The 24486-nt window shown below is 39.6% G+C and overlaps 1 protein-coding gene across 2 annotated transcripts in view; it reads right to left on the reverse strand.

Annotated features, from left to right (window-relative positions):
- ZNF277 (zinc finger protein 277) overlaps positions 1-24486 on the reverse strand; it is a 56101-nt gene that overhangs the window by 18848 nt on the left and 12767 nt on the right. For both annotated transcript variants that reach the window (XM_069802127.1, XM_069802128.1), the window contains 3 exons: positions 14723-14921; positions 11462-11550; positions 9394-9476 (listed from right to left, as the gene is read on the reverse strand). In XM_069802127.1, the coding sequence (XP_069658228.1) occupies positions 9394-9476; positions 11462-11550; positions 14723-14921 (371 nt within the window). The remainder of the gene's footprint in view (positions 1-9393; positions 9477-11461; positions 11551-14722; positions 14922-24486) is intronic.

The following is a 24486-nucleotide window of genomic DNA, read 5'->3' on the forward strand; positions in this document are numbered from 1 at the left end:
ACTGTGTCATATCAAAGTGTCAGAGAATGAGAGGGCAAAGTAAAGGAAAAAGTAAACAGATCACAAAATACACGTATATTAGTTTTCTTTTTCCATAATGAATAAAAGAATTGAGCACAGACAGAAAAGGTAATCCAAACCACTACAAAAGCAAATGAATCAAATGCCATAGCTTGATATGAGGAAAATAGTTTACAATATTGATACAGTTTGTTGAATAATTCCCCATCTCTTTTTTATATTTTGTGGGATGTTCTGGCAGCTATTTGTCCTCCGCTCTTTCTGCCATATTCTATGATTTGCTAATCCCCTGCCTCCAAACTCCATTACTTTACTGAAGACTGTCAAACTAGTTGTGAAACAACCATTGACAGAACAGCTATCCCCACTGATACAAAGTAGAACTTAAATTACAGAGACTTTTAGTCTAAACTCTTTGTCCCCACAAGCCACATGAAGCTTATGAGATCAACCAGGCATTGTCAAAAATAAGTACCGCTAGATGACAAGTTCTTGGAAGCACATTTTTAGACAGAGCCTAGCTCAAATAAGCAGTAGATATGACTGCGGCGGTTAGCAGCCTCCTGTGGAATAGCTTTAGGAAAATTCTATACGACATAAGTGGTTGATGACCTTCAAACATGGCAAATGGAAGCTGGATATACTGATCATACTTACGTGCAACAAAAACGTAGTTGCTTTGCAGGAATACTTAATGTATTCAGTAAAATCAGATTCAGTTTTAATCCAATTCCCTTTTTTTCTATCTGGAAAAAACCTGCTTCTACAGCTCTTAGTTGTACACTTTCTACTATATGGGTGATCTACCATAAAAAAATCCAAGCAAATTACAAAATACTATCTATTCTGTGTTTTAACTAATAAAACAAAAAAACATGGTGAGGATGTGCAAGTGTTTATACCAGGATGACCATCTTTAAATATACCAGCACACTAAACTGCTAATACAAAAGAAATTTGATCACTTGCATGACAATTTGTAATTTGGAGTCTAGAAAAATGCCCTGTACATTCACAATGCTCAGTTTGAGGTTGTGAGGAGTTCAGACTTTCTCCTAGGAGGTGGTAATTTAAAATGTGACTGAAAAAAAATGTGCCTGTTCCTCTCCTAGGAAGCAATATTTTGGAGGAAATTACCTGTTCTTTTCCATAAGCGCTTAAGCACTATGCATCAGCAAGAATTCATACTGATAATCAGTAAAAGATGAAAAATGCATACTTGCAGCTAGTAAGCACTTTTCCCTAAACAATTACTTCATCTCTGGTCTATAGTTCAAGAGACATTCAAGACATACAAAATACCTTCAAAAGGTAAGACTGAAAACTAACTCCATCAAATGCCAAAAGCTATGGACTCAGGACAGCTGTGGTTTTATGGCACATTAAGACTTTTCTGATATTGTAATTCCTGCTACCTTTCCCTCCAACAGACACTGTATCCCAGGTGCTAAATTGTCTGTCTTTATTGCTGTCAGACCACTGCTTTTTTTAAAATCATAAACTCCTTTACTAACAAGGCCCTCATAAATAATTTATGTAGCTATTTAAATGCATGGCTTGGATCACAGACATAGAACAACCATTCACAACCAGTACTCAGCACAAGTTTTGCTGCTTTTGATTCCAGCCTGAAGAAAGAATTGGTGGTCAAAATTTTGCCTGTTTTTTCCAACATCAGTTGGTCCGACAAAAAAATATTACTTCTTTCTCCAAGCCCTCTCTCTTATAATCACAGCACTTCTGAGAGATAAGAAATTAAGGCAGATTGCACTATGCAGTCTGGGACAAGATCACAAAGTGAATTTGTGACTGCAGTGAGACCTGAACTTATCATTCCTCAGTCCAGGAAACTGCTTGTGCAGTGGAGGATGGATTCTGCAGTTCAGTCTGTAAAACAGAGCTAACAGCAGTATGTGTCTTCTTTTTTTTTTCAGGTGTTCAGGACCAAAAAAAAATAAAACAAATTACTGCCATAAGACCTGACAAGGCAAAGTCCAAAGTCTCTATTTCAAAGACTTGAGCATACAAGTAGTCTCAACTAAGTATTGTGTTTCAGTACTGGCTGGATTGGGGCAAGGACATTTTGTAGTTTGGGGTTCTTGTTGGCATCTGCCTTGCCAGTTCTGGTCCTTTGCTCTCATCCTCTCTAGGCAAGAGACTAGAAAGACAGTACATTATACAAATGATCACTTAAGAGAAGTTCCAATGAAAGCTTTTTATAAGTGGTGGTATACCCTCTGGGGGGTTAGTTTGCCTAAAGATGTTCCTTTGAAGAGGAAACTTCACAACTGTTACAGCATGAAGGACTCAGACATCTAAGTACCCAGTCACGATGTTGTGAAGAGTGCATAATCACAGGCCACATTCCTTCTGTTATGATAACGGACTCATTAATACTACTGAAATCAGAGTGTCTGCCTGGGAAATAAGGTACTACCAGAGATGGCAATGTGGGTGTGAATTTGGATCCAAATAATATAAGATAGAGACTTCACAATAAGAATATGTATTTTATCAAGCTCCCCTAGGTAATCTCTCAAACACACAGTGTGTATCTTTAGTTGTAGTTTCTTCCAATTTAAATAAGAGTTACATTTCCCTGCTGAGTGCTCACAGAAACTAGCTATTGCTGTAGGCAAAGGAAGCAAGTGAAACAGATTTTGGTTTCAAAACAAAACAAAAAAATCATGCTGACAGATCACAAGAAGAAGCCGCTTATATACTTTACTGGCAAGAAAACAAACCAGCACAATACACTGAGACGAAGACTAGAATTGGTGACACCTGAGATGTGCTACTGTCTCTAAAATCTTGCCAAGCACATTATTTGACAATTATACACATCGTTAGGATAAACTGCTTCTGGAGTAAGACAATTACATTTGGTTTTGTGTCTACGGTTTCCTCAAAGATTGACTGATGAGCTTCAGGTTGTGCTTGTAGCTGCTAAATAGGAAAAATATTTATAAAAAGTCATGGTATCAGAAACTTCATGTCTCTGTAAAGACCTGCAATCTTATCTGCATATCAATAACCTGTCTCCCAACTTCTATATTCAGCTTCTCTCCTTACTGATCACTATATTCAGCTCTCCCACTTCAAACAGTACTCTCTTGCCTCTTGAGTACAGAAAAAACCCCAACTTCAAATTCTGTAATCATTATCATGTCCTCTCCAGTGTTATCTCAAGAAGAGTGCCTTTTCTTTAATATTATCAGAGATGCCTGGTGCAGAAGCCCTTCATGAAGGAAGCTTAACTGTAAGGTGCATGGAAATACAAGGAATTTGTCAGGATAGGACATCCAGTCTGGAGAACACTCAACACTTTTGAAGCCAGCTGTCACACCATCCAACATACAAGTGTTTGCTGACTACTTTGCGCACTTTTCCCTCTTATCCAGTGAATAGGAAAATTCATACATAGTTGAGGAACGTCGTAAACAGAGTCCCACTGGCTAGACAGACAGACTGGCATGTCAAAGACTAGTCACTAAGGAATGAAGGATGACAGCATGAGACCCACTTTTGGGACAGAGAAGAGATGAAAGCAATGGGGCAGTAACCTACTATCATCCAAGAAATGTTGCCTATCTGGTGATGAAACTGAGAGTAGTCCACTTCATCTGGTACATGTTGATCACCCAAGTGGCCATTCCTGACTTTTTACAAGATACTTAGATAAGATATTACCACAAAATTCTGTGAACAAGAATGAAGTAGGAAAAGTAGCGTCTTCCTAAATCTTTTTGGTTGAGTTCAAGGCACAGGCATATATCAACATGTTCTGGAGAGGAATATATAGCTATGGAAACCATGACAAAATAGGGAGCATTTAAGAATATCATCATATGGCTGCGGAAGCAAAGGCTACCAATAAGTCCCCTGACAAAGATGAGAAAGAGCATCTTGGGACATCAGCTTGTCAGCTAAGTGGGGAGACTTTAAAGTAGGTTTGAAAGGAGAGCAACAAAAAACCCAGAAAGAAATAAGAGTTGTGACTGACTGGAAAAACAGGAAGTTGGGAAGAAAATGGTGGTGGTGGTGCAGAAAGGATGTAAGAAGGAAACCAAGCTGTACAAACTGCTGAACCACAGATCCCACACGACTGAATGAGTACCAAAGACCATACTGTAACTTAATTGGCAATATAATGAATTGACAAAAATCTCAGAATTGTAATATAAGTGTTATAAATTTATTGTGAAACCTTTGAGGTGCATTCTCCTGACTCCTGTTTTGTATGGCAAGTTGCCTCTAAGGAATAAGGAAAATGTCTTTTTTTCTGTATCTTATCCTCGATTCCAGCCTAGTCTGCAGAGCTCGGGTTCAAAGTGAACAGTGGGAATGACTAACTGGGATGGCTATAAGGGATTGTTCCCCTAGCTGTCTGTCCCACTTGCTCTTAGGTTCTTCGTCTCTTCCCTATCGCTCCTCTTCTTGAGTTGACTCAGCTACTGAAGTGATGCAGGCTAGAACCTACACTTGAAAAGGCTGTAATCAATGACATGTCAGACAACACAGGCTTCGAAGGGTACTGTGACACTGATGTAGAAGACATCCTTACAGCTTGTTCAGGAAGCCAAGTCAATTAAAAAAGAGAGGAAGTTTCATGATATGATGAAAAGTAAGTAACTGTGCAAAGATGTATGAAAAGAAAAAGAGGGTTGAAATTACAGTAGACATATACCACAGGTTGCCAAGCTGAAGCAGGAGAAAGGTGAAGTTTGTCTGAACTAAGACAACCAAAAGAAGATGGAGACAGGTTAACACAGTAAAACTGAATAGCAAAAAACAACCTCTCCTTGCCCCCAAATACATTAGAAATAAATGGCAAAGAAATGCAGAGATCCTTTATTTAATGTTGGAAGAGACCAAATACAGACAAAAGAGGAATGCTTGCAATATTCAGGGCTTCAGTCTTTGCAGAAAGGTTAATTATCTCACAACCGTTAATGAAATGCTTTAAAACAAAAGAAATAAAGAACTGAGACCAGAAAAAGGTAAGAAAGCGTTAAAAGTTGGATGTTATACGTATTCAAATCTGGCAGAATTTACCCAAGAGTCATTACAGAATTAGATAAAATGACTTCTGACCACTAGTGTGACAAGTCTTCAAAAACCCATGGAGGATGGGCAATGTTGCAGAGTGCTTGAGAAAAGCAATTAAATACTGAACACAGGCAAAGAACGACCTCTAGAATTTCAGATGTAGGTATTAACATGCTGACATTATTAGCTATTCAGTAAGTGCTTCCGATGTTGCATTATGCTACATCAGGCTAGCATCAAGATCCCTTCCAGTGCACAGCTTCAACTTCTTGAACTTTGTCTTGGCTTAAGCTTGTGATACACTGGGGATCATACAAACAGCTCATCTGGGAAGCCAGTATAGCTGAGTCCTTCTCCCAGTTTTGTTGAAGACTCCTCTTCAGGGTCTGTTTACTGGGAAGAAGAGTAGCTTCTTCACCTAAAACTACCAGTCACATGACAGGAGAATAGCTGTAAACATGACAGCAAGACAAGGTCAATGCTGTGGTAGGAAGCGTGTATTTTCAAAAAATAAATTTGGGGGTTTTACCTTTTTTAGAAAAAACTTAAAGATAAGCCGAAGTGGTTTATACTGACACTGCTCCTCCTGGTATCTTGAGTTTTGCTGCCAGGACCTCCTTGCCTGGTACTGCTTCATAACTACAAATTCTTTGTCAAGACTGTGTTTTTCCAAAAGATGGTATCTGTTTTGCATTACATAGCCTTGTCAGCTATTTCAGCAAGCTGTGCTCTCTAACCTAGTTCAGGCTCATTCCTTGGCCTCTCTCAATACATCACAGTCACCATAATGTCTCTGCATGACATCCACCTTGGCTAGCTCCCCTGCTGCAATACAGCCTGAAATATTCCTAGGAGTTTCAAAACTGCAAAATGAAATGCTTCAGCTAGCACATTTTAAAGACAACATTTGTCCTTGTTTGGGCTTGCTGTTGGAGACAGCAGTTAGGATTCAAAGGCTGCAGGAAAATCACCAAAAGTTGCATAGTTCTAGTCTTTATTCTGCGCAACTCACATGAGCCCATTTGCCAGCTCACTCTTAATTGCTGGACTTGTCTGGAGGTAAAAGACTTTGGAAAGCAAAATAACTATTTAACTTGCAAGTCAACACTCAGATTGCAGCACAAGGAAATGAAAAAATAAATGGACTTTATTGCTGTAACTAAAGCGGTGACTCCATTAGCCCCAACTACAGCTGCAGCTCAATTTCACAAAATCCTTCTGTAAAAACTGAAGATACAATTCTGATACTTAAACCAGTGTTAATAGCAAAGGCTATTTCACACCATAATAAGAATGCATACCTCTTTCTTTTCTAACTTAATTACTCTGTACACAAAACCAGCACTTGCTTTGGGCTAAATCGTGCACTCTCTTCTGAATTTGAGGAAATGTCTTATTTGCAAAGGAGATGAGATGGCTCACCTGCCAACAGACTCTACGCTCCCTTGACACTGGCAGTGGAGAGAAGGCCTAGTTGGCTGCATAGCACAAAACACTACAAAACCAGAAACAAATGCCCTTTAAAAAGAGAGAAAGTACAGGCCAATCTGTAGCAGCCAGGAGTTACTATTAACAATAGACAGTTCTATGAAAACATTAGCTGCATGCTCAATCACGACCCTCTTTCCTTCCTCAAAGCCACAAACAACACGATATAGGCCTGGGAAACGAACATCATTATGACACTGCATGCCCACATGCAATATTCAAGATATCTTTCATAACCTCAAAGGGATTATAGGAAACTGGAAAAGGTACAGAGAAGTGCAACAATGATACACAGTGAAGAACCACCAGACAGACAGCATCCTCAACCTCAAACCACTGAATCATTGCGGTTGCAAAGGACCTCTTGAGAGCAACTAGTCCAACCCCCACGCACAAGCAGGTTCACCTACAGCTGGTTACCCAGGACTGTGTCTAGCTGTGTTTTGAGTATCTCCACCTCTCTGGGCAATTTGTTCTAGTGTTTGACCACCCTCACAGTAAAAAAGTTTTTTCTTGTTTTCAGAGGGAATTTCCTGAGTTTTAATTCATGCCCATTGCCTCTTGTCCTGTTGGTGGGCTCTACTGAAAAGAATCTGACTCCCTCTTCTTCATTCCCATCAAGTATTGATACACATTGGTAAGATCCCACCCTGAGCCTTGTCTTGCAGGCTTAACAGTCCAAGCTCTCTCAGCCTCTCCTTGGATGAAGGGTGTTGCAGTCCCTCAACCATCTTTGTGACCCTGCGCTGGACTTGCCCAAGTAAGTCCATATCTTTCTTGTACTGGGGAGCTCAGCACTGAAGCCAGTGCTCCAGATGTGGTCTCACTAGTGCTGAGTAGAGGGAAGGATCACTTCCCTTGACCTGCTGGCAACAATCTTCCTAATACAGCCCAGGATGCTGTTGGCCTTCTTTGCCATGAGGGTGCACTTCAGCACACAACTAATGAAAGACATAATGTAAGGTAGATAAATCAGGGGACAAATCATGAATGGTTTGGATAAGATTAAGTATGAATTGTTCACTACCTCTTCTAATACAAAAAACAGCCAGGTGTGAGGTGACAGGTTCAAAAGGACCAAATAGGTAGTTCTCTCCCAGTGTGTCGTTAAGCTGTGCAACTCACTGCTGCAGGAAGCTGTGGATACTGGAAGTTTGTGTGGGTTCAGGGTTGGATGTTCATGCAAGAAAAAGATATTGTGTTAATAAACCCAGATAGATGTTGCTAATTAGGAAATTCTTGAGCTGTCAATTGCTGGAGACTACGATAGTATTTTGAGAAAGAACCACCACCACATCAGAAGAGGGCAAATACCATAAACACTTCACTGATGCCAGGGATAAGATACTGATCTAGACAAAACTTTTTTACTGAACCAGGATGGCTTCTCTTACGATGAATTGGAAGAGAAGCATGCTAGGCATGAGTACATCAGCTGCTTTTTTCTGAGTCCATGGCAATCCACTGGACCTACACAGGAATGAAGACTTCAGCTGAGGCAACTCCAACTCCATGGGAAATCCTCAGTGGCAGAACTACCACAATTCTCCTATGGAGAGCTGTATAAGACTTGTACATACTCTATAGGTTCTGGGGATTCGCTAGTCATGCGCAGTGAGCTGCAGAACGTTATTTTAGCTAGCAAACTGAAACAGCACTCACAGGGTAGTTGAACCAAATGGATTTAGCCTGCCAATCCCAATTTTCCTGGGGACTAGAATTTGGTTTTTGTGAGGATCTCCTTCATTCTGAATGCTTCTGATTTAAGGTGTCTTAACACAGTTGCATTCTCTGTATGTCCAGACTTGTAATAGAAACATACCAGAAGAAACAGCATAACAAAGGGTTAAAACGCCTGTGTTGACAATTCCCAGGACATAGCTGCCAGCAGTAAACTGAGGAACATATTTATGTAAAGACCCTAAGGCTTGCACTCTAACACCTCACAGAACAGATGACTTGCCAGCAGAAGACCCCACATCCTAACATAAGGAGACTAGCAACAAGGCTGCTATGTATCACATAACGCTCATTTTTAAATTAGCCCAACAGCAAAAACAGACTACAGATGTGTATTTCAAACAAGAAAACAACGAAAAACCCCCAGTGGTCAGCAACCTGGACTAAGACTCATTGAAGCAGAAGTCAGCAAAAGTTTACCGTGAAGGACCACCCATTCAGAACTGACAACTCCTAAAAGGTATGAGAGGTCTGTCCAAAGTACTAGGTTGCCATCACCAAGCAAGAAGAACCAGGGCGGTTCATGAGGACTCAACAGCTGGTGTTTCTTGTCCTTTGCATCTCACAGAAACAATACTGCTCATACTTCTTCCACTCACACACTGTTGTGCTTGTGAGTATGCAAGTATGAATTAATGAAATCTGGGTAAGAGAGTGTGAATGCACAGAAACGACTTGCTTGAAGATTTTGTAAATAAGTATCACCTTCCCTTTTCACAGTATCGCACACTGGGTTTTATTTCGTTAATTTCCCTGCATGTGTATTATTACACAAAAGATAGTGTGTCAATGCATTGCAGATCTTGCAAGAAGAAAAATGTTCAGCACACTCAGCCTTTTTCAGTGCTTTGGGCATATTTTCCACTCGTGTGGAACACTGACATAAAACCTGTAAATTTATTCCAAGCAAAAATCTATAAACAAGGAGTTTGTGTATGTTTGTGCAGCAGCTAGGGAAATGAGCTTAAAAAAACATAAAAAAAATTAGAATTTTGCAGTCCAGCAAAAAATGCTTTCACTTTAAAATGCTAAGTTACCACATATTACACTATGGAACTGTTTACCTCAAAAAATGAAAGAACAGTAATTTCTTACCAGTCTCTTTTGCTGAAGCTGTTCTCTAAGTAATCTGTCTTCTGGTAAAACATCACATAGAAGAAAATAATTGTCCTGTTCTTCTGTTAAGAAATTAGGAAGTATGGGTAAGAGAAGGGGAAGTTGCAGCTGCTTTGAATATTTCTGGCATATAATTTGCTAAACCTTTGGAATGTGTTAAGAATGTGAGAATATGTTTTTTAATCTATAAAAGTCAGTTATTTTAATTTCAAAATTTAATGAAACATGCTTAAGTATTTGTATATACATATTTATAAGACCTTTACATCATTTATATCGCAGTACAAAGAACAAAGTCTTACATAGGTTTTCCCCACTACCAGCTTTATTCTTTTGTATGATGGTTCTTCTGGAGACATAAAGCAATTTTAATAATTTATATTGGTTACAGTATAAAGTCAGCATGAAAGAAACATGAAATCACCTTTAATTTTATCTTGCATGTGGGATTTTCAGTTATTTCCCTAAGTAATTGTCAGTTTTCAGTAGTTATCATCATTTTGTATACCCTCCCCTTACCCTGACCAATCACATTACCTTTTACCATCAGATCTTGTTCCATCTGCAGATATGCACAACTGTTTAGTAACACACATTGAGATTTGCCTAATTTACATTTCTTATATGTTTTACCCACATTTTATGTTTACTAACCTTCTTACTATTTATGTTCATATCCAATTTAATAATAAACCAAATCTTATTCAAATGAATTACCTTAAAATTACTCAGCATGTAAGAAAATATAAAAACACAAAAATGTTTTGCATTTGAAAATTACTGATTTATTAATCAAAGGGTTATGTGGTTGGTAAACTGAAGCGACCATTATTAAGTCTTTTACAATTTTAAACTTGCTAGATTTCAGCCCTTCCCATCATTTCATACAGAAGCCTGTGTGAAATAACACAACCCCCCTGATTTCTGAGCTATCAAATCTGAAGGTGATAGCCATTAAAATTAACAAATTTGTTAAACAAATTACAAAGTATTCTTATTGTCCTCTGGAAGGGCTATTGATGGTTTATAATTCTGGCAAGCTCTGGCATTCATGTGCTTGATTTGCAATTTTCAAACTCAGTAGTAAGTGTTAAAATTTCAGAAGCAAAACCATACATATGTAAGAGAAACACGATTGTGGTCTTTGGAGTGATTTTCATGTTTTCTAGGATTATTTTTTGTAAAATGAGTTTGAATAATTTAAACAGTTTATTTTCATCCATTTTGTACTCAATTTTCACCTTCTACCCATCTCTGACACTGGCTGCATGCATTTCTTCCTCTCTTTTAAGCTCTCCATGGAGAATTAAAGAGGCAGGAAAACCTACCGTTCTCTTATCTACTTTTAGGTAAATTATACTTTTCTGTTAGAAAAGGGGAAGCCAAAGAAATGCATCAGCTACTTCTGAGAAAACCACTTCCTTTGCACAGTCATCACTGTCCTTATGATGGAATGTCCCACTGTCCCAAAGCAGCAGAACCATCAACTATGGTCTTTGGTCTTGTGTGGGAGCCCAGAAAACCGCAGTCTTTGTACCCCTACTGTGAAGATACTGTCTCCTAATACTCTTGGGGCAGTAAGCACTGTGGCAGGGGAAAGGAAGGGCGACTGGTCCTCTTGTCCAGGAAGAGTTAGTGGCATCAGTGGGGGTGGTGGACAGGGTGAAGTCGGAAAAGACAGCTCACTAGGAATGTCTCTCCACATTTCTGGAAGGACCGTCACCAATTATTTATGCAGTGGGTAACAAAGCTTCCTCAGCCACGATGTAAGCAGCACTGCTTCTAGGCCTTGATTTGCAACTGGCCCCAATTTGGCAGCTCATTTAAGCATGTATTGAGCTCATCCTCACTCAGCAGCACAGTGCTGAAGCACGTGTGGCAATCCTTGGAAAAGGTAAGTTTAAATATGTGGTTAAGAGGTAAATAATGCTTCTGTGGTTTTCTGACCTAGTCTCAGATTACTTCACAGTTGGCTGATCAAAGCAGCAGTATATGCCAGAAATTATCACATGGTCTGGCCAACAGAGTGAGCAAGTAGCATACTTACCTAATGGAGCTTCCGAATTTGTTCTTACCACACTACAAAAATCTGTGATGGGCTGTTCTGCAAACCTCTTCTTCCAGTACAAGATGTATCTTTGAAAATAAGGGGAAGATGATTAGTGAAAAAGGAAACATCAAAAAAAAGTTTAATATATAGTTCGTCGGCTCTCATTTTTTCCATCCTCTAAATTCTTAAGAGTGTTTTGTGTTTTTTTTAATTCCTGTCTCTGTTTTTTCTTGCTTTAATCTAGTTTTCAAATTCATTAAATTCATTCAGCTTCATTAAAACTGGGTTTAACTATTCTGTAAAAGTGAAGAACTCAGTAAGACAGATTTGCATTAAGCTTTACATAAACACTGTGACCTCTTCACATCTTCAGACAGAAGTGCCATTCAGTTGCATCTTTACTGAAAAGACATACTACAGAATACTCCCAAATTCCCAAAATATTGTGCTCTGTGTTCTGCAAGATGCAGGCAGGAATCTGAAACTTGGTAAAAATACCAACTTGTCAAAAGTGAGGGTTTGTCAGGTCTCCTGTGGAGTTACAGTGAAGGCTGTAGCTTGGCAGACAACTAGAAAGACAGAAAAATGAAGTCCCCAAACACCTGGGGATGGGATAGCAGACAGAATAACGAAAGCCCTAAACACATCTTGAAGGTTTAACCCATCAACTACAGTTGTTTAAAAACATTCCTGTATTATCATTGTTTGTATAACAGCAGCATCAACAGACCCCAACTGAGATAAGGTTCCCACTGAACTAGAAGTTACTGTCTAACCAAGAAGAAATCATCACCTTCAATTATATGATGACGGGAACCAAGCAATCCTTATGCTAATTATTCAGAATCTTACTATAAAAAAAAAATATCTGAAAATGCTTAAGTGCGCACTTGTATTTATACTTATGACTCATGTGCATGATATAAATCATGGGAGAGTCGGTAAGGTAAAGGCTAACTATTCAATGACAGCTTCCTACTGACATGCCATCAAATTAGGAAAAGAATCATAAAAAAATCAGATATCATTATTATAAGGACATTTCTAAATAGCTGTAGCTTTTAATACTTGTGCAATCTAAAAGTTTACTTGCCACAGCTATCACATCCCATGGTGGTTGACATTACCTCTATTTACCATCTAACTTAATATAATGAGGGCTTTAACCGCAGCAGCCAAGGAATCAGCACATATTTGTTTCTGCTAACTCTGACATGGAGAGGATTAACCTCTGGTACAGCAGACAGCTAAGCACAGTGAAGCCAGTATGCACGGCTGAAGCTCATTCAGAGGTATCATTAGATGTCAGTAAGTGAAAGGTGAGCGTTTTGTTGTCCCCCTGCCTACTCCACTGTTTATAATGCACAATGAAACAGTTTTGCTGCTACATAGAACAGCAAGTCTTCTGGAATAAGTCATTCTTGAGCTTTTTGCTCATAAATGTGCAAATGAAGGGATTTCAAGATGTCATTTAGTCTGTCCCCTGCACTTAAATAAATGAACACCTTCCAGACAAACTCACCTAACCATAACAGTCTGTACCTTGAAGTTTACTGTTAAGGGATTTCATATCATAAGACTTAACCCAAATAATCAATGATCAAATAAAGCCAATGCTTTGTGATACTTCCAGGGAGAGATAATGAGTGCTCAGTGTCCATGAGTGATTATGTCCAGTCATGCAGTGGAAGTTTATTCCCCTTATCTCTTCCCGTTGCCCTAATGCCTACTCATCTTTACTCTTCCAAGTTAAAAAAAAAAAAAAAAAAAAAAAGTTTTTCATTAACATTGCTCTTCTCTGGATTCTCCACTTCTTGTAGCTCTATCAAGAAATGTATTCCTAAGACTGACTGTACCTCACTGCTAAGTATAAAAAAAAACCAACTATGTTTTCATAATTGTTTCCCTGTATTTTCCACACTTCAGTGTAACACCTCATTCACTGATATTCAGTACAGCAAATAAGAGAAGGCACACTTCAGAGTAACAACTCCACCATTTCACACCCTGGGGCCCCTTTCTATAGCATTTGGCTACCTCCCAGCTGCATTAGCAGCAAAAAGAATCTAAATGGGCATTTTCTTGAAAAGGTGATTTTAAAATACATTTCTATTAACACAGAATAAGCCCCCAAGCACACTTAAACTGGCGGTCCATGACTGAGCAGCTCCAATCCCTTTATTTATCTGAAGAAAGTAGCATTATCTCCAAAGAACATTGCATTCTTGTTCTGCTGGCTTTCAGCATAAAACCAAACAAAAATAAGTATCAGTTTTCCATTTTAAGTGACGTTAAGCTCATGCATCTGAATAAAGATTTATATGGTTTACATTTCTCTTCCTAAATTTCATCTTAATATTTCTTTTTTTTTTGCATGTTGATAGACACAAGTTGCTGGTTTTGGCCGAGTAACTAATCACAGAAGGCCTACCAGAAAACTTTTAGTTGAGAAATTATCCGGCTGACATTTAAACACTGCAACAGAACTACCTATAAACTGGCAGGTACCGTCTAGCCTACCGCCTGGCCCATAGATTGCTGTGTGCAAAAGCAAAATGCCAAGCAAGTGCCTAGTATCTGAAGTTACAAGCCAGCTGGGGCCATGCCAGCTACTGGAGGAAGTTAAGAGAGAGAAAGCCAAACGTGACCCTGCTGAGATGATCAATGACACAGCTGTAGAAGGAGTCACAGTTGTATGCAGATCACAGTACTGTAAAGTATAGTTAAGGATTAAATGTGATTTCTATGGGGAAATACTGGCATCCTTAAAATAGGGCAAATAAATTTCATCCCAGAATGTGAGAGATCCTGTACTGAGCAGCTTCTCCATACAATACACAGCTTTAGGACATTGTACAGTGGTAGAAATAGTCTTGTCCTATACGAATAAAACCCCAAAACAGGAGAGTTGATTGTCTAGAATATGCTTTACGAAATAAACAGCTTTTTAGTTGTACACAACTTGTTGATTAGTGACAGGACCTGAAATATGTCAAAGAATGTCTAACACAGGAATTGCCCTGTATTCTAATATCGAGTCCTCTGGTCCCAGCAACATCTAGAAGCCAGGGAGTGGGAGGGGAATGGGAAAACAACATTACAATCCAGCAACAAAAAGCTCACCAAAAAAGTAATAAAAATCCTCCCACAATACCCCACTGCTTTTTAAAGTATTTTAAAAAGATGATCTCTACTTTTCTGACGTTTTCTATAATATCTGCACACATACACACTCATTTTAAACAGTATAACCCTTACCTTCTAAAATCAGCAACTAGTTTCACATCTGCTATGACGAGCTTGTGTTCAATAATCATGTGCTTCAGGAGCTGGTTTTGTTCCGCTAAGAGATAGCATTCTTTGCAGAAAATACAAGGCACATAAGGAGAACTTTCTACAGCAGCAACACCACCTGGACTTTCTGGCAAAGACAGAGGCTCCAAAATACACTCTGTATCTAAAATAAATAAAAAGAACAATTAATTTTGGCTAAGTGAATAAATCTACATCACTTGGAGTGCTTTCAGGCAGTACATGTAAAACCTATTTTGTTGGGTCCCAGTTTTGTTGCACTCCAGCAGCAAGGTGCTTGGAAGCCAGCTGACTGCATTATTTGCAGGAAGGACGGTGGGAGGTTAGCACAGGACAGTTCTCAAGTATCTGCTCCAGCTGAAACTCCCAGCTGACACCAAGTCAAACAGACACAAGTGCTCTGCTTATTACTAAAGGAAGTTTTATGACGAGAAACCTACTTTTCTTCCTCTCACTACCTAGTCTACCTGCTGATATGAATGAAGCTACTCTCTTTGCCACCTTCCTTATACTGTCAGGAAGGCTTTAGACTGTATAGCACAAACTGTTTTGTATGTTGATATCTCCTAATTACACATTTATTTATTGCACAACACTTCTATCATTTTCTGATTGACTCTTGAAGGTCTGTATGCATTTGTCTTGCCTTTTTTCTTGCCTTTTGTTTCCCACTGGCATCTCACTGACCATTCTGTGACAAAGACGACGACTATTCTTGGTAAAGATTACTGCCACATGGAAGCTTATGCCCACTGAAACACTTCCTAACTCTACAGATGTTGAGGAGGGGCCAGCCATGCCTCATGTGGAAAGGTCAATGGCCTGTGTTTGCACAATACTGCACCAGACACAGGTCACCAGCTTATGTTCTCCAGGTTTGCTGCTGTTTGTAGTTCAATGAGTGGGTGGATTGCACAGTACTGCAGCAGTATTGCAAACAAGCAGACTGACCCAGGGGACATGTGTGTCCCCTGTCCCCCTTCCCCCATATAAACAATAGCAGTGTAGAGTCATAAGCTCTTCCACTGGTATAAATTAGTGTAATTCATTAAGAAACACTGTGTCACCAACAGATTTCAGCAGCTGGCCCCATTAGCCTAACCAAATTCTGGTTGTCCAGAAATAAACCATGGTGTTCATTTTCCAAACAAATCATATCTCAGTCTTTGGTAAGGGTTTATCTTGGAAGCAAATGCCAATTTCAATATATATCTTCGATTTTAGCTACATCAATTTGGGATAGCAAAAGGAGAGTAAAAGCAAACAGAAAAAGCTCCCCTATAGTTCCCACACTCTGAAGGAACTATTGGGGAGTTCTTGAGGATGAAAACTGAAAAGCAAACATCATGAGTTTCCTTGACTCTTGTGATATGAAGTTAACTTGTGCAGCAGCAGAATAAACTCTATGTGTCTGATTCCTGCAGCGACACGAACACCTCTGTAAAAACAAAAAGAAATTTCACAGAATCACAGAAGGGCTGAGGTTGGAAGGGACCTCTGGAGGTCATCTGGTCCAACCCCCCTGGTCAAGCAGGGCCACCCTGGGCTGGTTGCCCAGGACCATGTCCAGACGGCTCTTGGGTATCTCCAAGGATGGAGACTCCACAGCCTCTGTGGGCAACCTGCGCCAGTGCTCGGTCACCCTCACAGTGAAAAAGCAGTTCCTGATGTTCAGAGGGAACCTCCTGGGTTTCAGTTTCTGAAGACACCTAAAGAATTAAGAAAAAGGCCTTCTCCCAGGTCTATTATTTTGTTATGCAGGAATTTTAAAATGTGTATGGTTAAATAAGTTTTATTAACAATAGTTACCAGGTAGAAGAATCAATGTATGACAACTTTCACCCTACAAAATTCACATATATGTATTATATGTTGGCAAGCACATTAAATCTGATAATCTAGTAACTTGTCCACATGGAAAATTTGAAAAATAATTTTAAAAATCATAGCCATTTAGCTTTTTTTCCTGGGAAAATAGGCTAATGGAGCAGTGCTCCCACCTGCCCCGAGACTTTGAAATAAACAAAGAAGGGCTGGAGTTTCAAAGATGGACCTGGGAAGCTCTTAAAAGTTCTGTGATAACTTTCTGTTCAGGTAAAGGAAGAGGCGTGGAGAGGGGACTGAGACTCTGCCATCCATCGCACATGCTGTTCAGCATGTAGCGCACCAGAAAATGTGCTGATGGCTGCCTGATGAGGGTGCTCCAGGGGACTGAGGGTAAGCTGGAGCTACTGGGAGCCACAGGTGGGAAAGGGTACAAAACCATAGGAAATATGGCTTCATCAGTTCCATGCTGCTCCTGAAACAACATTATCTGCCCTGTACAACTGTTGAAGCTTCTACTTATGACATTTGAAAAATAAAACTTCCTGGAAAGGCAGTGACTTGGCTGAAGACTGATGGTCAGGTTACACTGAAGTCAGTTTGTCCCATAAAACTAAGCAGTGTGGAGAGATGGCAGCACACTGAGCATGGCATTACCTGGAGCAATACAACTGCGTTTGACAATCTAACATTTTTCCTCCCATAATTTTACCTGCACTTCAGCCCATTCCCTTCCCCCAGACATTTCTTTATTCAACTGGCATTGTATAAATTGTTCCATTTTTTCCAATTTTAAGAACAGCAGCTGCTACACTAAGTGCTAGAGCAATCCTCATGAAAGGGTCAGCTCTCCCAAGCAAAACTGATGTTATCTGCAAGAGTCTAGGTTTGAGCATTCTTACAGTCAGTATTAGTTTGTAGCCTGAAGAATCATTAAAACATGTTTACTGAGAAAAGTCGAGCAACTTAATTTCCTTTGCAATTGCTGACTCTCACTGATGCCAAGAGAACTAAGAAGATACTCTGTCAGCCAGTTCAGCTGTGCCCAGTAAGCAGCTACACTGCTTTTTGTTCATTTTTGGTTTAGGTCTCTTGCAATGACCTATTTAAACATTTAGAAGTCCAAATAAACAAGTGCCTATCTGCCTCAACAAACCAACTTTCAAAAGGTAGGTGTGTACAGCAGGAATCGCTACTCAACACAGACAAGGAGCCGATACAGTTATTTAGCATGAGTACATGGGAACAGCAATTTTTTTGGTCTGGAAGAACAGAGCTGTTAATCTTTAATTGTAGTAGTGAGTTGCTGAAAGGAATAAACTGGGGTGAAGATTTTTTTGCTGCTCAAAGAGAGAAGCTAATACTAAAAGAGAATAACTTAAATATAGACTACTGGACCAATGTGGCAACTGCAGAAGCTTATGCAATTTATTTCAAAGGCACTGAAAGGAGGAGGTGAGGGAAAAAAGAATCCATGAAAATATCTTTGTACTCATCTGATGCAAAAAACACTGAACGAGAGAATAAATGCACAGAGCTGAACAAAGATGCACAGCCTTTAGCATAGCACTTAATGGACTAACACATAACACAAACACCAAAATAGTACAAATAAAGCTAAGCATATTATTGCAATCTCTGCAAAAGCAGCTAATTTTGATTCTACATTTGGAGCAGAGTGGCCACAGGTACTGAAGAAAAGCTGTTAACTAAAGCACAGCTAAGGGCTAACAGGGAAATAAAAACACTCAGATTCAGTTCTTGGACTCCACCAGGCCTCCCACATGCAGAGACACTTGAAAATAAGGGAAAAGTAGCGAGCTTTTCTCTTAAAATCTACTGCCACAAGAATGACTTCACAGGGTCAGATCAAACACCCCTCTAGTGCAAGTGCCCTGGCTGACAATGGCAAGAAGCAATTACCTAGGGAAGTGTATAAAAATAGGGCAAAATCACACAAATAGCATAGTCTTCCAGAAGTCTGAGGGTGGAGAGTTTAAGCAATGGGCTATATGAGTACCTCAGTTTAACAGCATTTTCTAGCTTTTTTTTTTTTTCTCCATGCATTTGTTTCTGCACTGTTTGAAATTGTTAGTCTTTCAACACCTACAAAAATCTGCAGCAACATTTCACGTTCTCCAAACCATCCTTCAATCCTTGCTGTCCTTCTTCAGCTCTTGGCTAGTTTTACTCTGCCCTTCTTCATGTGCTGGGGTGAGGGGTGGCCTAAAAATGCCCAAGAGTGGAAGAAAATGGATTTCTAAATCAGCATAGTTTTTCCTCAATCTCTTCTCTATTTCTTTTTTATTCCTAGCATTTTGCTTGCTTTTAGGATCATTGAATTAACCACTGAATCATCTTCAGTGATTTCCAAGTCTCAGAGAAGCTGTGAATCAGGTGTTAATGTACAAGACAGCGGACATATTCTTCGTGTTCACTCCCATGTGTGTTACCCTGCATTTGTTAACATGGAATAGCACATTTTTGTCCAGTTCACTCAAATACCATGAGATTCTTCTGCAATGCTTCAGTTAGCTCTCCTGCTTACCACTTGCGAAAAAACATGTGTGTTAACAGCAAAATTTATCACCTAACCCCCTTCCTATTTGTGTCTGTGGTGAACAGCACAGGACCTAGCTCCCTGTGAGAACAGAGCCCTATAAAACCCATCCATTAAGTTTCTGCCAAATCATACTGTCACCACTGAGTTTTCCTCCTCTGCCTAATGGAAAAACAGCATGACTGTTATGCAAACAGATACACCAAAGGCTTCACAGAAAGCCCACCAAACTCAGGAACTAAGAAAATCCCTCTCATTCACAGAATTGACAGTTGACACCGTGTTGTTCAACCTTTAACAGGACAGATAAAATTGTGGTCTTTTACAGCTAATTCAGAGCTAAAAAATGTACATTAGTAGAAAGAAGAGACTAGAGAAAGAATATATTATTTGAAAAGAAAGACTAACAATTATACCTAGTTCATTCAGTAAAATGCGTACTTTGAAAACATTTGACAATGAAATGGTATAGAAAATGATGTGGATTACACAAATTACTTTCAAAACTAGAATAAGCACTATTTATTGTTATAAGCACCCATAGGATACCTAGCGTAATGGAATCCTGATCCCTGCACAGGAACTCTACACACCATTACAACAGTGATAAAGGAAAAAAAAATAAAAATCTACCTGTTATAGAAATTATATGGGTTTATTTTATTTTAAGTGTTGTTATAATACAGACTAGTTAATCTTCACAGCTAATGAAGCAACAGGCTCAAAACAGATTAATTTTCCTTACTGGAACATTTTTAGTTTCAAATACAATTGTTCTCAACTCTAAACTAATGTTAGTTTGCACATTAAGTAAATGTTACACCCACACAGTTATAATACAGACTATAGCAGTACAGTCAATGTACTCTACCTGCACAATCACACATGCAATTATCACAAAGCACTATGCCGTGTAATTTTACGGCCAATACAATAGATGTATTGGAAAGAAAAGGAAGGAAAGATTCGGCGTTTGAAGGCGAGTTGTGAAAGGCAAAGTTCTCAGAGGGCGTTTAGCCAGCATAACAGCTTGCTGCCGCCAAGAGGTGAAGGGATGCCTTGTTATCCTGTCTTTCTTCACCTTATCCTACCACTCCTAACCCTCTACTATTGCTCTTCTGCTTGCGCTGGCTCCTAGGCTTGCCAAGCCCTTTGATGAGTTGATTCAAGTCTTTAACCAGACAGAACTACTCACGTCTTTCTTTTTTGCTCAATGATGTTGAAAATGCTCACAGAACAGTCCGCCAAGTGCGAGAGCAAGCTAAGGAGTGCACGACAAGAAGCAGCAAGATGAAACAGGACCTTCCTCTTCTCATCTCAGCTTCCTCCTCTCTTCTCAGCTTAACAGCCTCAGCTGCTTCATGTAATTTTACCATAAGCATGCCTTATAAAGTGTGCAAGGTTCCTTCAAAAGCATTACAGACAAAGGAAAAGAAAACACTAAGATTTTATCACTGTGCTTCCTAACAAGGACATCCAGCACTGGCTTCAGTTCGCAAAAGCTACTGTTGTCAGCGTAGGCATATGTAACGCACTAAATGCGGTAAGAGCTGCTGTGCTCAATTCTTCTTGGTTGCGCATCCGAACTACGTGCTCTGACTAGACTGGGGACAAGTTGAACACTGCTGCGTAGATTACATTCTCTAACTGGAAAGCGGAGGTACTGGGGTTCAGATCAACGCGATAACTTCGCTGTTACAACCCCTAACTCGCACGGCTTGACCCTGGGGTGCAACCCGCAGCCGCGAGTCGAGCCCGGAGCTCCGGGAGAGGCAGACCTCTGCAGCGGGCAACCAGCAAGCTGAGGGAAGAACTCCCTAAATTCATCTGCAGGGAATGCTGAGGAGAGGGGCGCTCATATCCTTCTGTTTGAAGCTTTGCCACCAGGTAAAAAGGAATGAGAGTCACAAGACCAGAAGGAAAGGACATAATGTAAGTCCAAAGACAAGGGTTTGTAACTAGGGAAGAAGAAATCTAACTCATTTTAAAAAGATTAAGCATTTTACTATCAGACGAAGAATACTCTGAAAATTCAAGACTGTACGTAGTCTGAGAAATGAAATGATGGAAAGAGGAGTCCATTACAAATTGGTTTAAGACACATATTTACAGGTTTCATATCATTTCTTGCAGTTTATGGCACAACAACAAGGCTTTAGGTTGAAGAGTGCATTATGTAAATATAGACATGCAGAGTATATATTTATAAGCCCGCTGTTGGTAACACAAGGATAATGAAACAAAATAAGAACATCTGCTGGAATGTTAAGTGTCTTTCTAATTAAATCCAGTAGTTGAATGAATCAATTTATTACCAACAAGTCTGGTTTATTATCTCATTAATACAGCTGGTTAATATTATGAGATTAGCACAAGAACTTGAAATGATCCTAAAACAAAAATGAACACAACAGAGATGTACAGGCAAATAAAGGAGGCCAAACAATGAGTAAAAGGCTGAGGTTTTTAGACATGTAAAGAACAAAGGGGAGAAAGAATGACAGGAAAACAAAAGACACCTAGCAAACCTGGCACTCCACGCTAACAGTGTAACAGATGCTGACTAGAAAACAGAAAGGCTGAGCACCCTCCCCCAAGCTCACACTGATTGCATGGCAAAACCATTTAGTTATCAAAATGACCAAAGCCCCAGATATGGTACATTAGGGAACCAAGCCAGACTCCTATAGGTAATTCTGCACAAAACAGTGCTGCATTTAAAACTTGTCGAGAAATGAGTCGTTTTAAAGCTTTGTCTACTGTTCAAGTTTTTTTGAGCTATAATGAAGAAGAGTATAGAGAAGCACCAGCTTGACACTTGAAATACACACATGACCGCTTCCCTGTTTTGCAGCCCTGGCACTGCAGCATTTCTTTGTTGGCACAGCAGCACTGCCTAATTTGTGGTCATATTCTTGGAAGAGATTTTAGACTGATTACAGGATTTTTCCTTTGTTTTCTAAAGTATAAAAGATGGATGACTAATGACTTGCCAAATAAACAGTATTCAAAACCAAAACTCAGAATAATGGAAATAAAACACCCTGTCGTCATCCTCATCAATACTACATGCAAATATGTTCCTTAGTGAAAGGAGAATCGAAGTACATAACCATTTCCTACCTCTATATATTAAAGCGCTCAAGTACTTCTATTAAGTTGAATTGAGTCTGAGTTCATGAGGAATTATTTAGCTATTACTTCTGCTTGTTAACACACTATGAATGACACTTAGTTAAAATGTCCATGTGCTCTAGGAGACAACACACCCTGTAGCTTCCGCCAAGATCAGTCAGTCCCAGCCCTGCCCGGTTTTTCATTGAATGCAAATGAGCACTTCAAAAGAGTACTTAATCCTGCAGCTAAACCTTGTCAGTTTTACAGAAACCATACATATTCTGTAGCATCCACTGTCTGGGAATATGAGAATTTTACTCCAGTCAAATGACAGCTTTAAGAAAAGCTGTGAGTTACCAAATCCTAGTATCTTAGGACAGAATTTCTATAGAGCAGGTGTCTGCTGGGAGCTGGAACTAACAGAAATACAACTGTGCTTAATAGCCATATTTAACAGGGCTGCTCTGTCGGGGAGCTTAGGATGTTGCAGTTTCATTAGCATTAACAAGTGTTGCTATGGGTACCGGAGCACAGGCATCAGAATACAAGTGAATAGAAGGAGTGGGAAAGTGATTAATAAAAATGTGAAGTGTTGGAATTTTAATAAAACAAAAGCAATGTGCTTGCCAATAAGATCATGTTCAAACAACAGACTACACTATTGCCCAGTTCACCAGCAGATATATGCCACTGCTTGTCATCTTTCTGCTTGAGCCCAGACAAACCCCTACATCAATAAAAATAAAGACCAGAGCAAACCCACTGTTCTCACATTGAGAGGGACACACATGCACACACACACAAATGAAAGTGACCCTAATAAGTATGCATACCAGTATTTAAGTGCTGATGTTAATATGCAATTTATAAATATTTAACACACTACAGACAAGTTCTGTGCAAGCTCAGAGCCACATAATACCTCATTCCTGGGTAAATGGCATGGACTTATATTGGTGTAACTAAACGCAGGGTTTGATACCTTGGTCACAAAGACAAAGCAATATTTATCTACTTCAGAATCAAATTTTGAATAATATTATTACACTCTTACAGCTACTCTGATTTCTTACAACTGTTGAAAAGCAAAATTAGAACCATTTCTGTTTACAGAACACCTAAAGGGTGAAATGGTAGTATTGCAGGAACATCTGCATCATATTCAAAATACAAAGCCAATTCCTAGTCTTAGCCAAACTAGGGAAACATGTTTTACACTAATTACTAAATGAATATATGTTTATCCATTTTTTCCCCACCTTTCCTGTCCAAAAGTTGGAATTAAAAATGCACAGCAACAGTAATTTCCACAAGTGACAACCCATGTGATGATTAATAGCAGAACTTCTGCTTTGCTGTTTCATTAAACAGTGAAGGCGGTAGTTTGGACCCTACTTATAGCAGGTATTTCCTTGATTTTAGCAACATCTTCAAAACATCTCTCAAGTCCTAACACACCCACTCTCATCCACTTTCGCCAGTCAATAAATTCTTACCGATTCCTTTGGAGGTGCCTTAGGATTTACTTGTGTTGCTTCCCGCAGCTACAGGTGCTGCTCTGGGCCCGCAGGACAGATCGTGCCTATTCCGTATGAGCTGCAGTGCGACCGATACGCAGTTTTTCGTTACTCCCATGGCCAAAACACGTTCTCTAGTTTCAGCGCACCGGTCTGGTCTTCCACACGTGTGACTATAGCTTCCTTTCTAACCCCACTCTGCCTGCTCCTCTAGGATGCCCTTACCAGAGTCTTCCTCCTCTGAACACCTTCAGCACTCAAATCTCCTCATGGGCGTGACAGGAACCAGGAAACCAAGTTCAGTTTAATTACTTTATGCAATTTTCCATAAACCTTAATTCTCATTTCCTTCTACCCCTCCCTCCGTTCCCTGCCCTCTACACAAAACCCCTGCAGTACAGAGGTGGCACGCATGTGAGTTACACCATCAGCCATCAGTCTCCCTTCATGCCCCAGCTCTCTCTTTCCAAGAACACTTGTTTATCTTTACCTTTGTCATACGATCTCCCCAAAGCTGTTCCTCTCCTGAATTTTGGCTTTGGACGCAGTTTTCCTTACAATCTCTGTGGTTAGTTGTACAAATATTTGTTTGTGCAAACTTTTTACTTACATGAACAATCTTATTCAGTTCAGTGGGCTATTTGAGTTGCTATTCACCTCAACGTATTTGCAAGATGAAAAATGTAGATCAT

Source organism: Haliaeetus albicilla, chromosome 14 (assembly GCF_947461875.1).
Source record: "Haliaeetus albicilla chromosome 14, bHalAlb1.1, whole genome shotgun sequence".
In the NCBI taxonomy this organism is placed as follows: Eukaryota; Metazoa; Chordata; class Aves; order Accipitriformes; family Accipitridae; genus Haliaeetus; species Haliaeetus albicilla.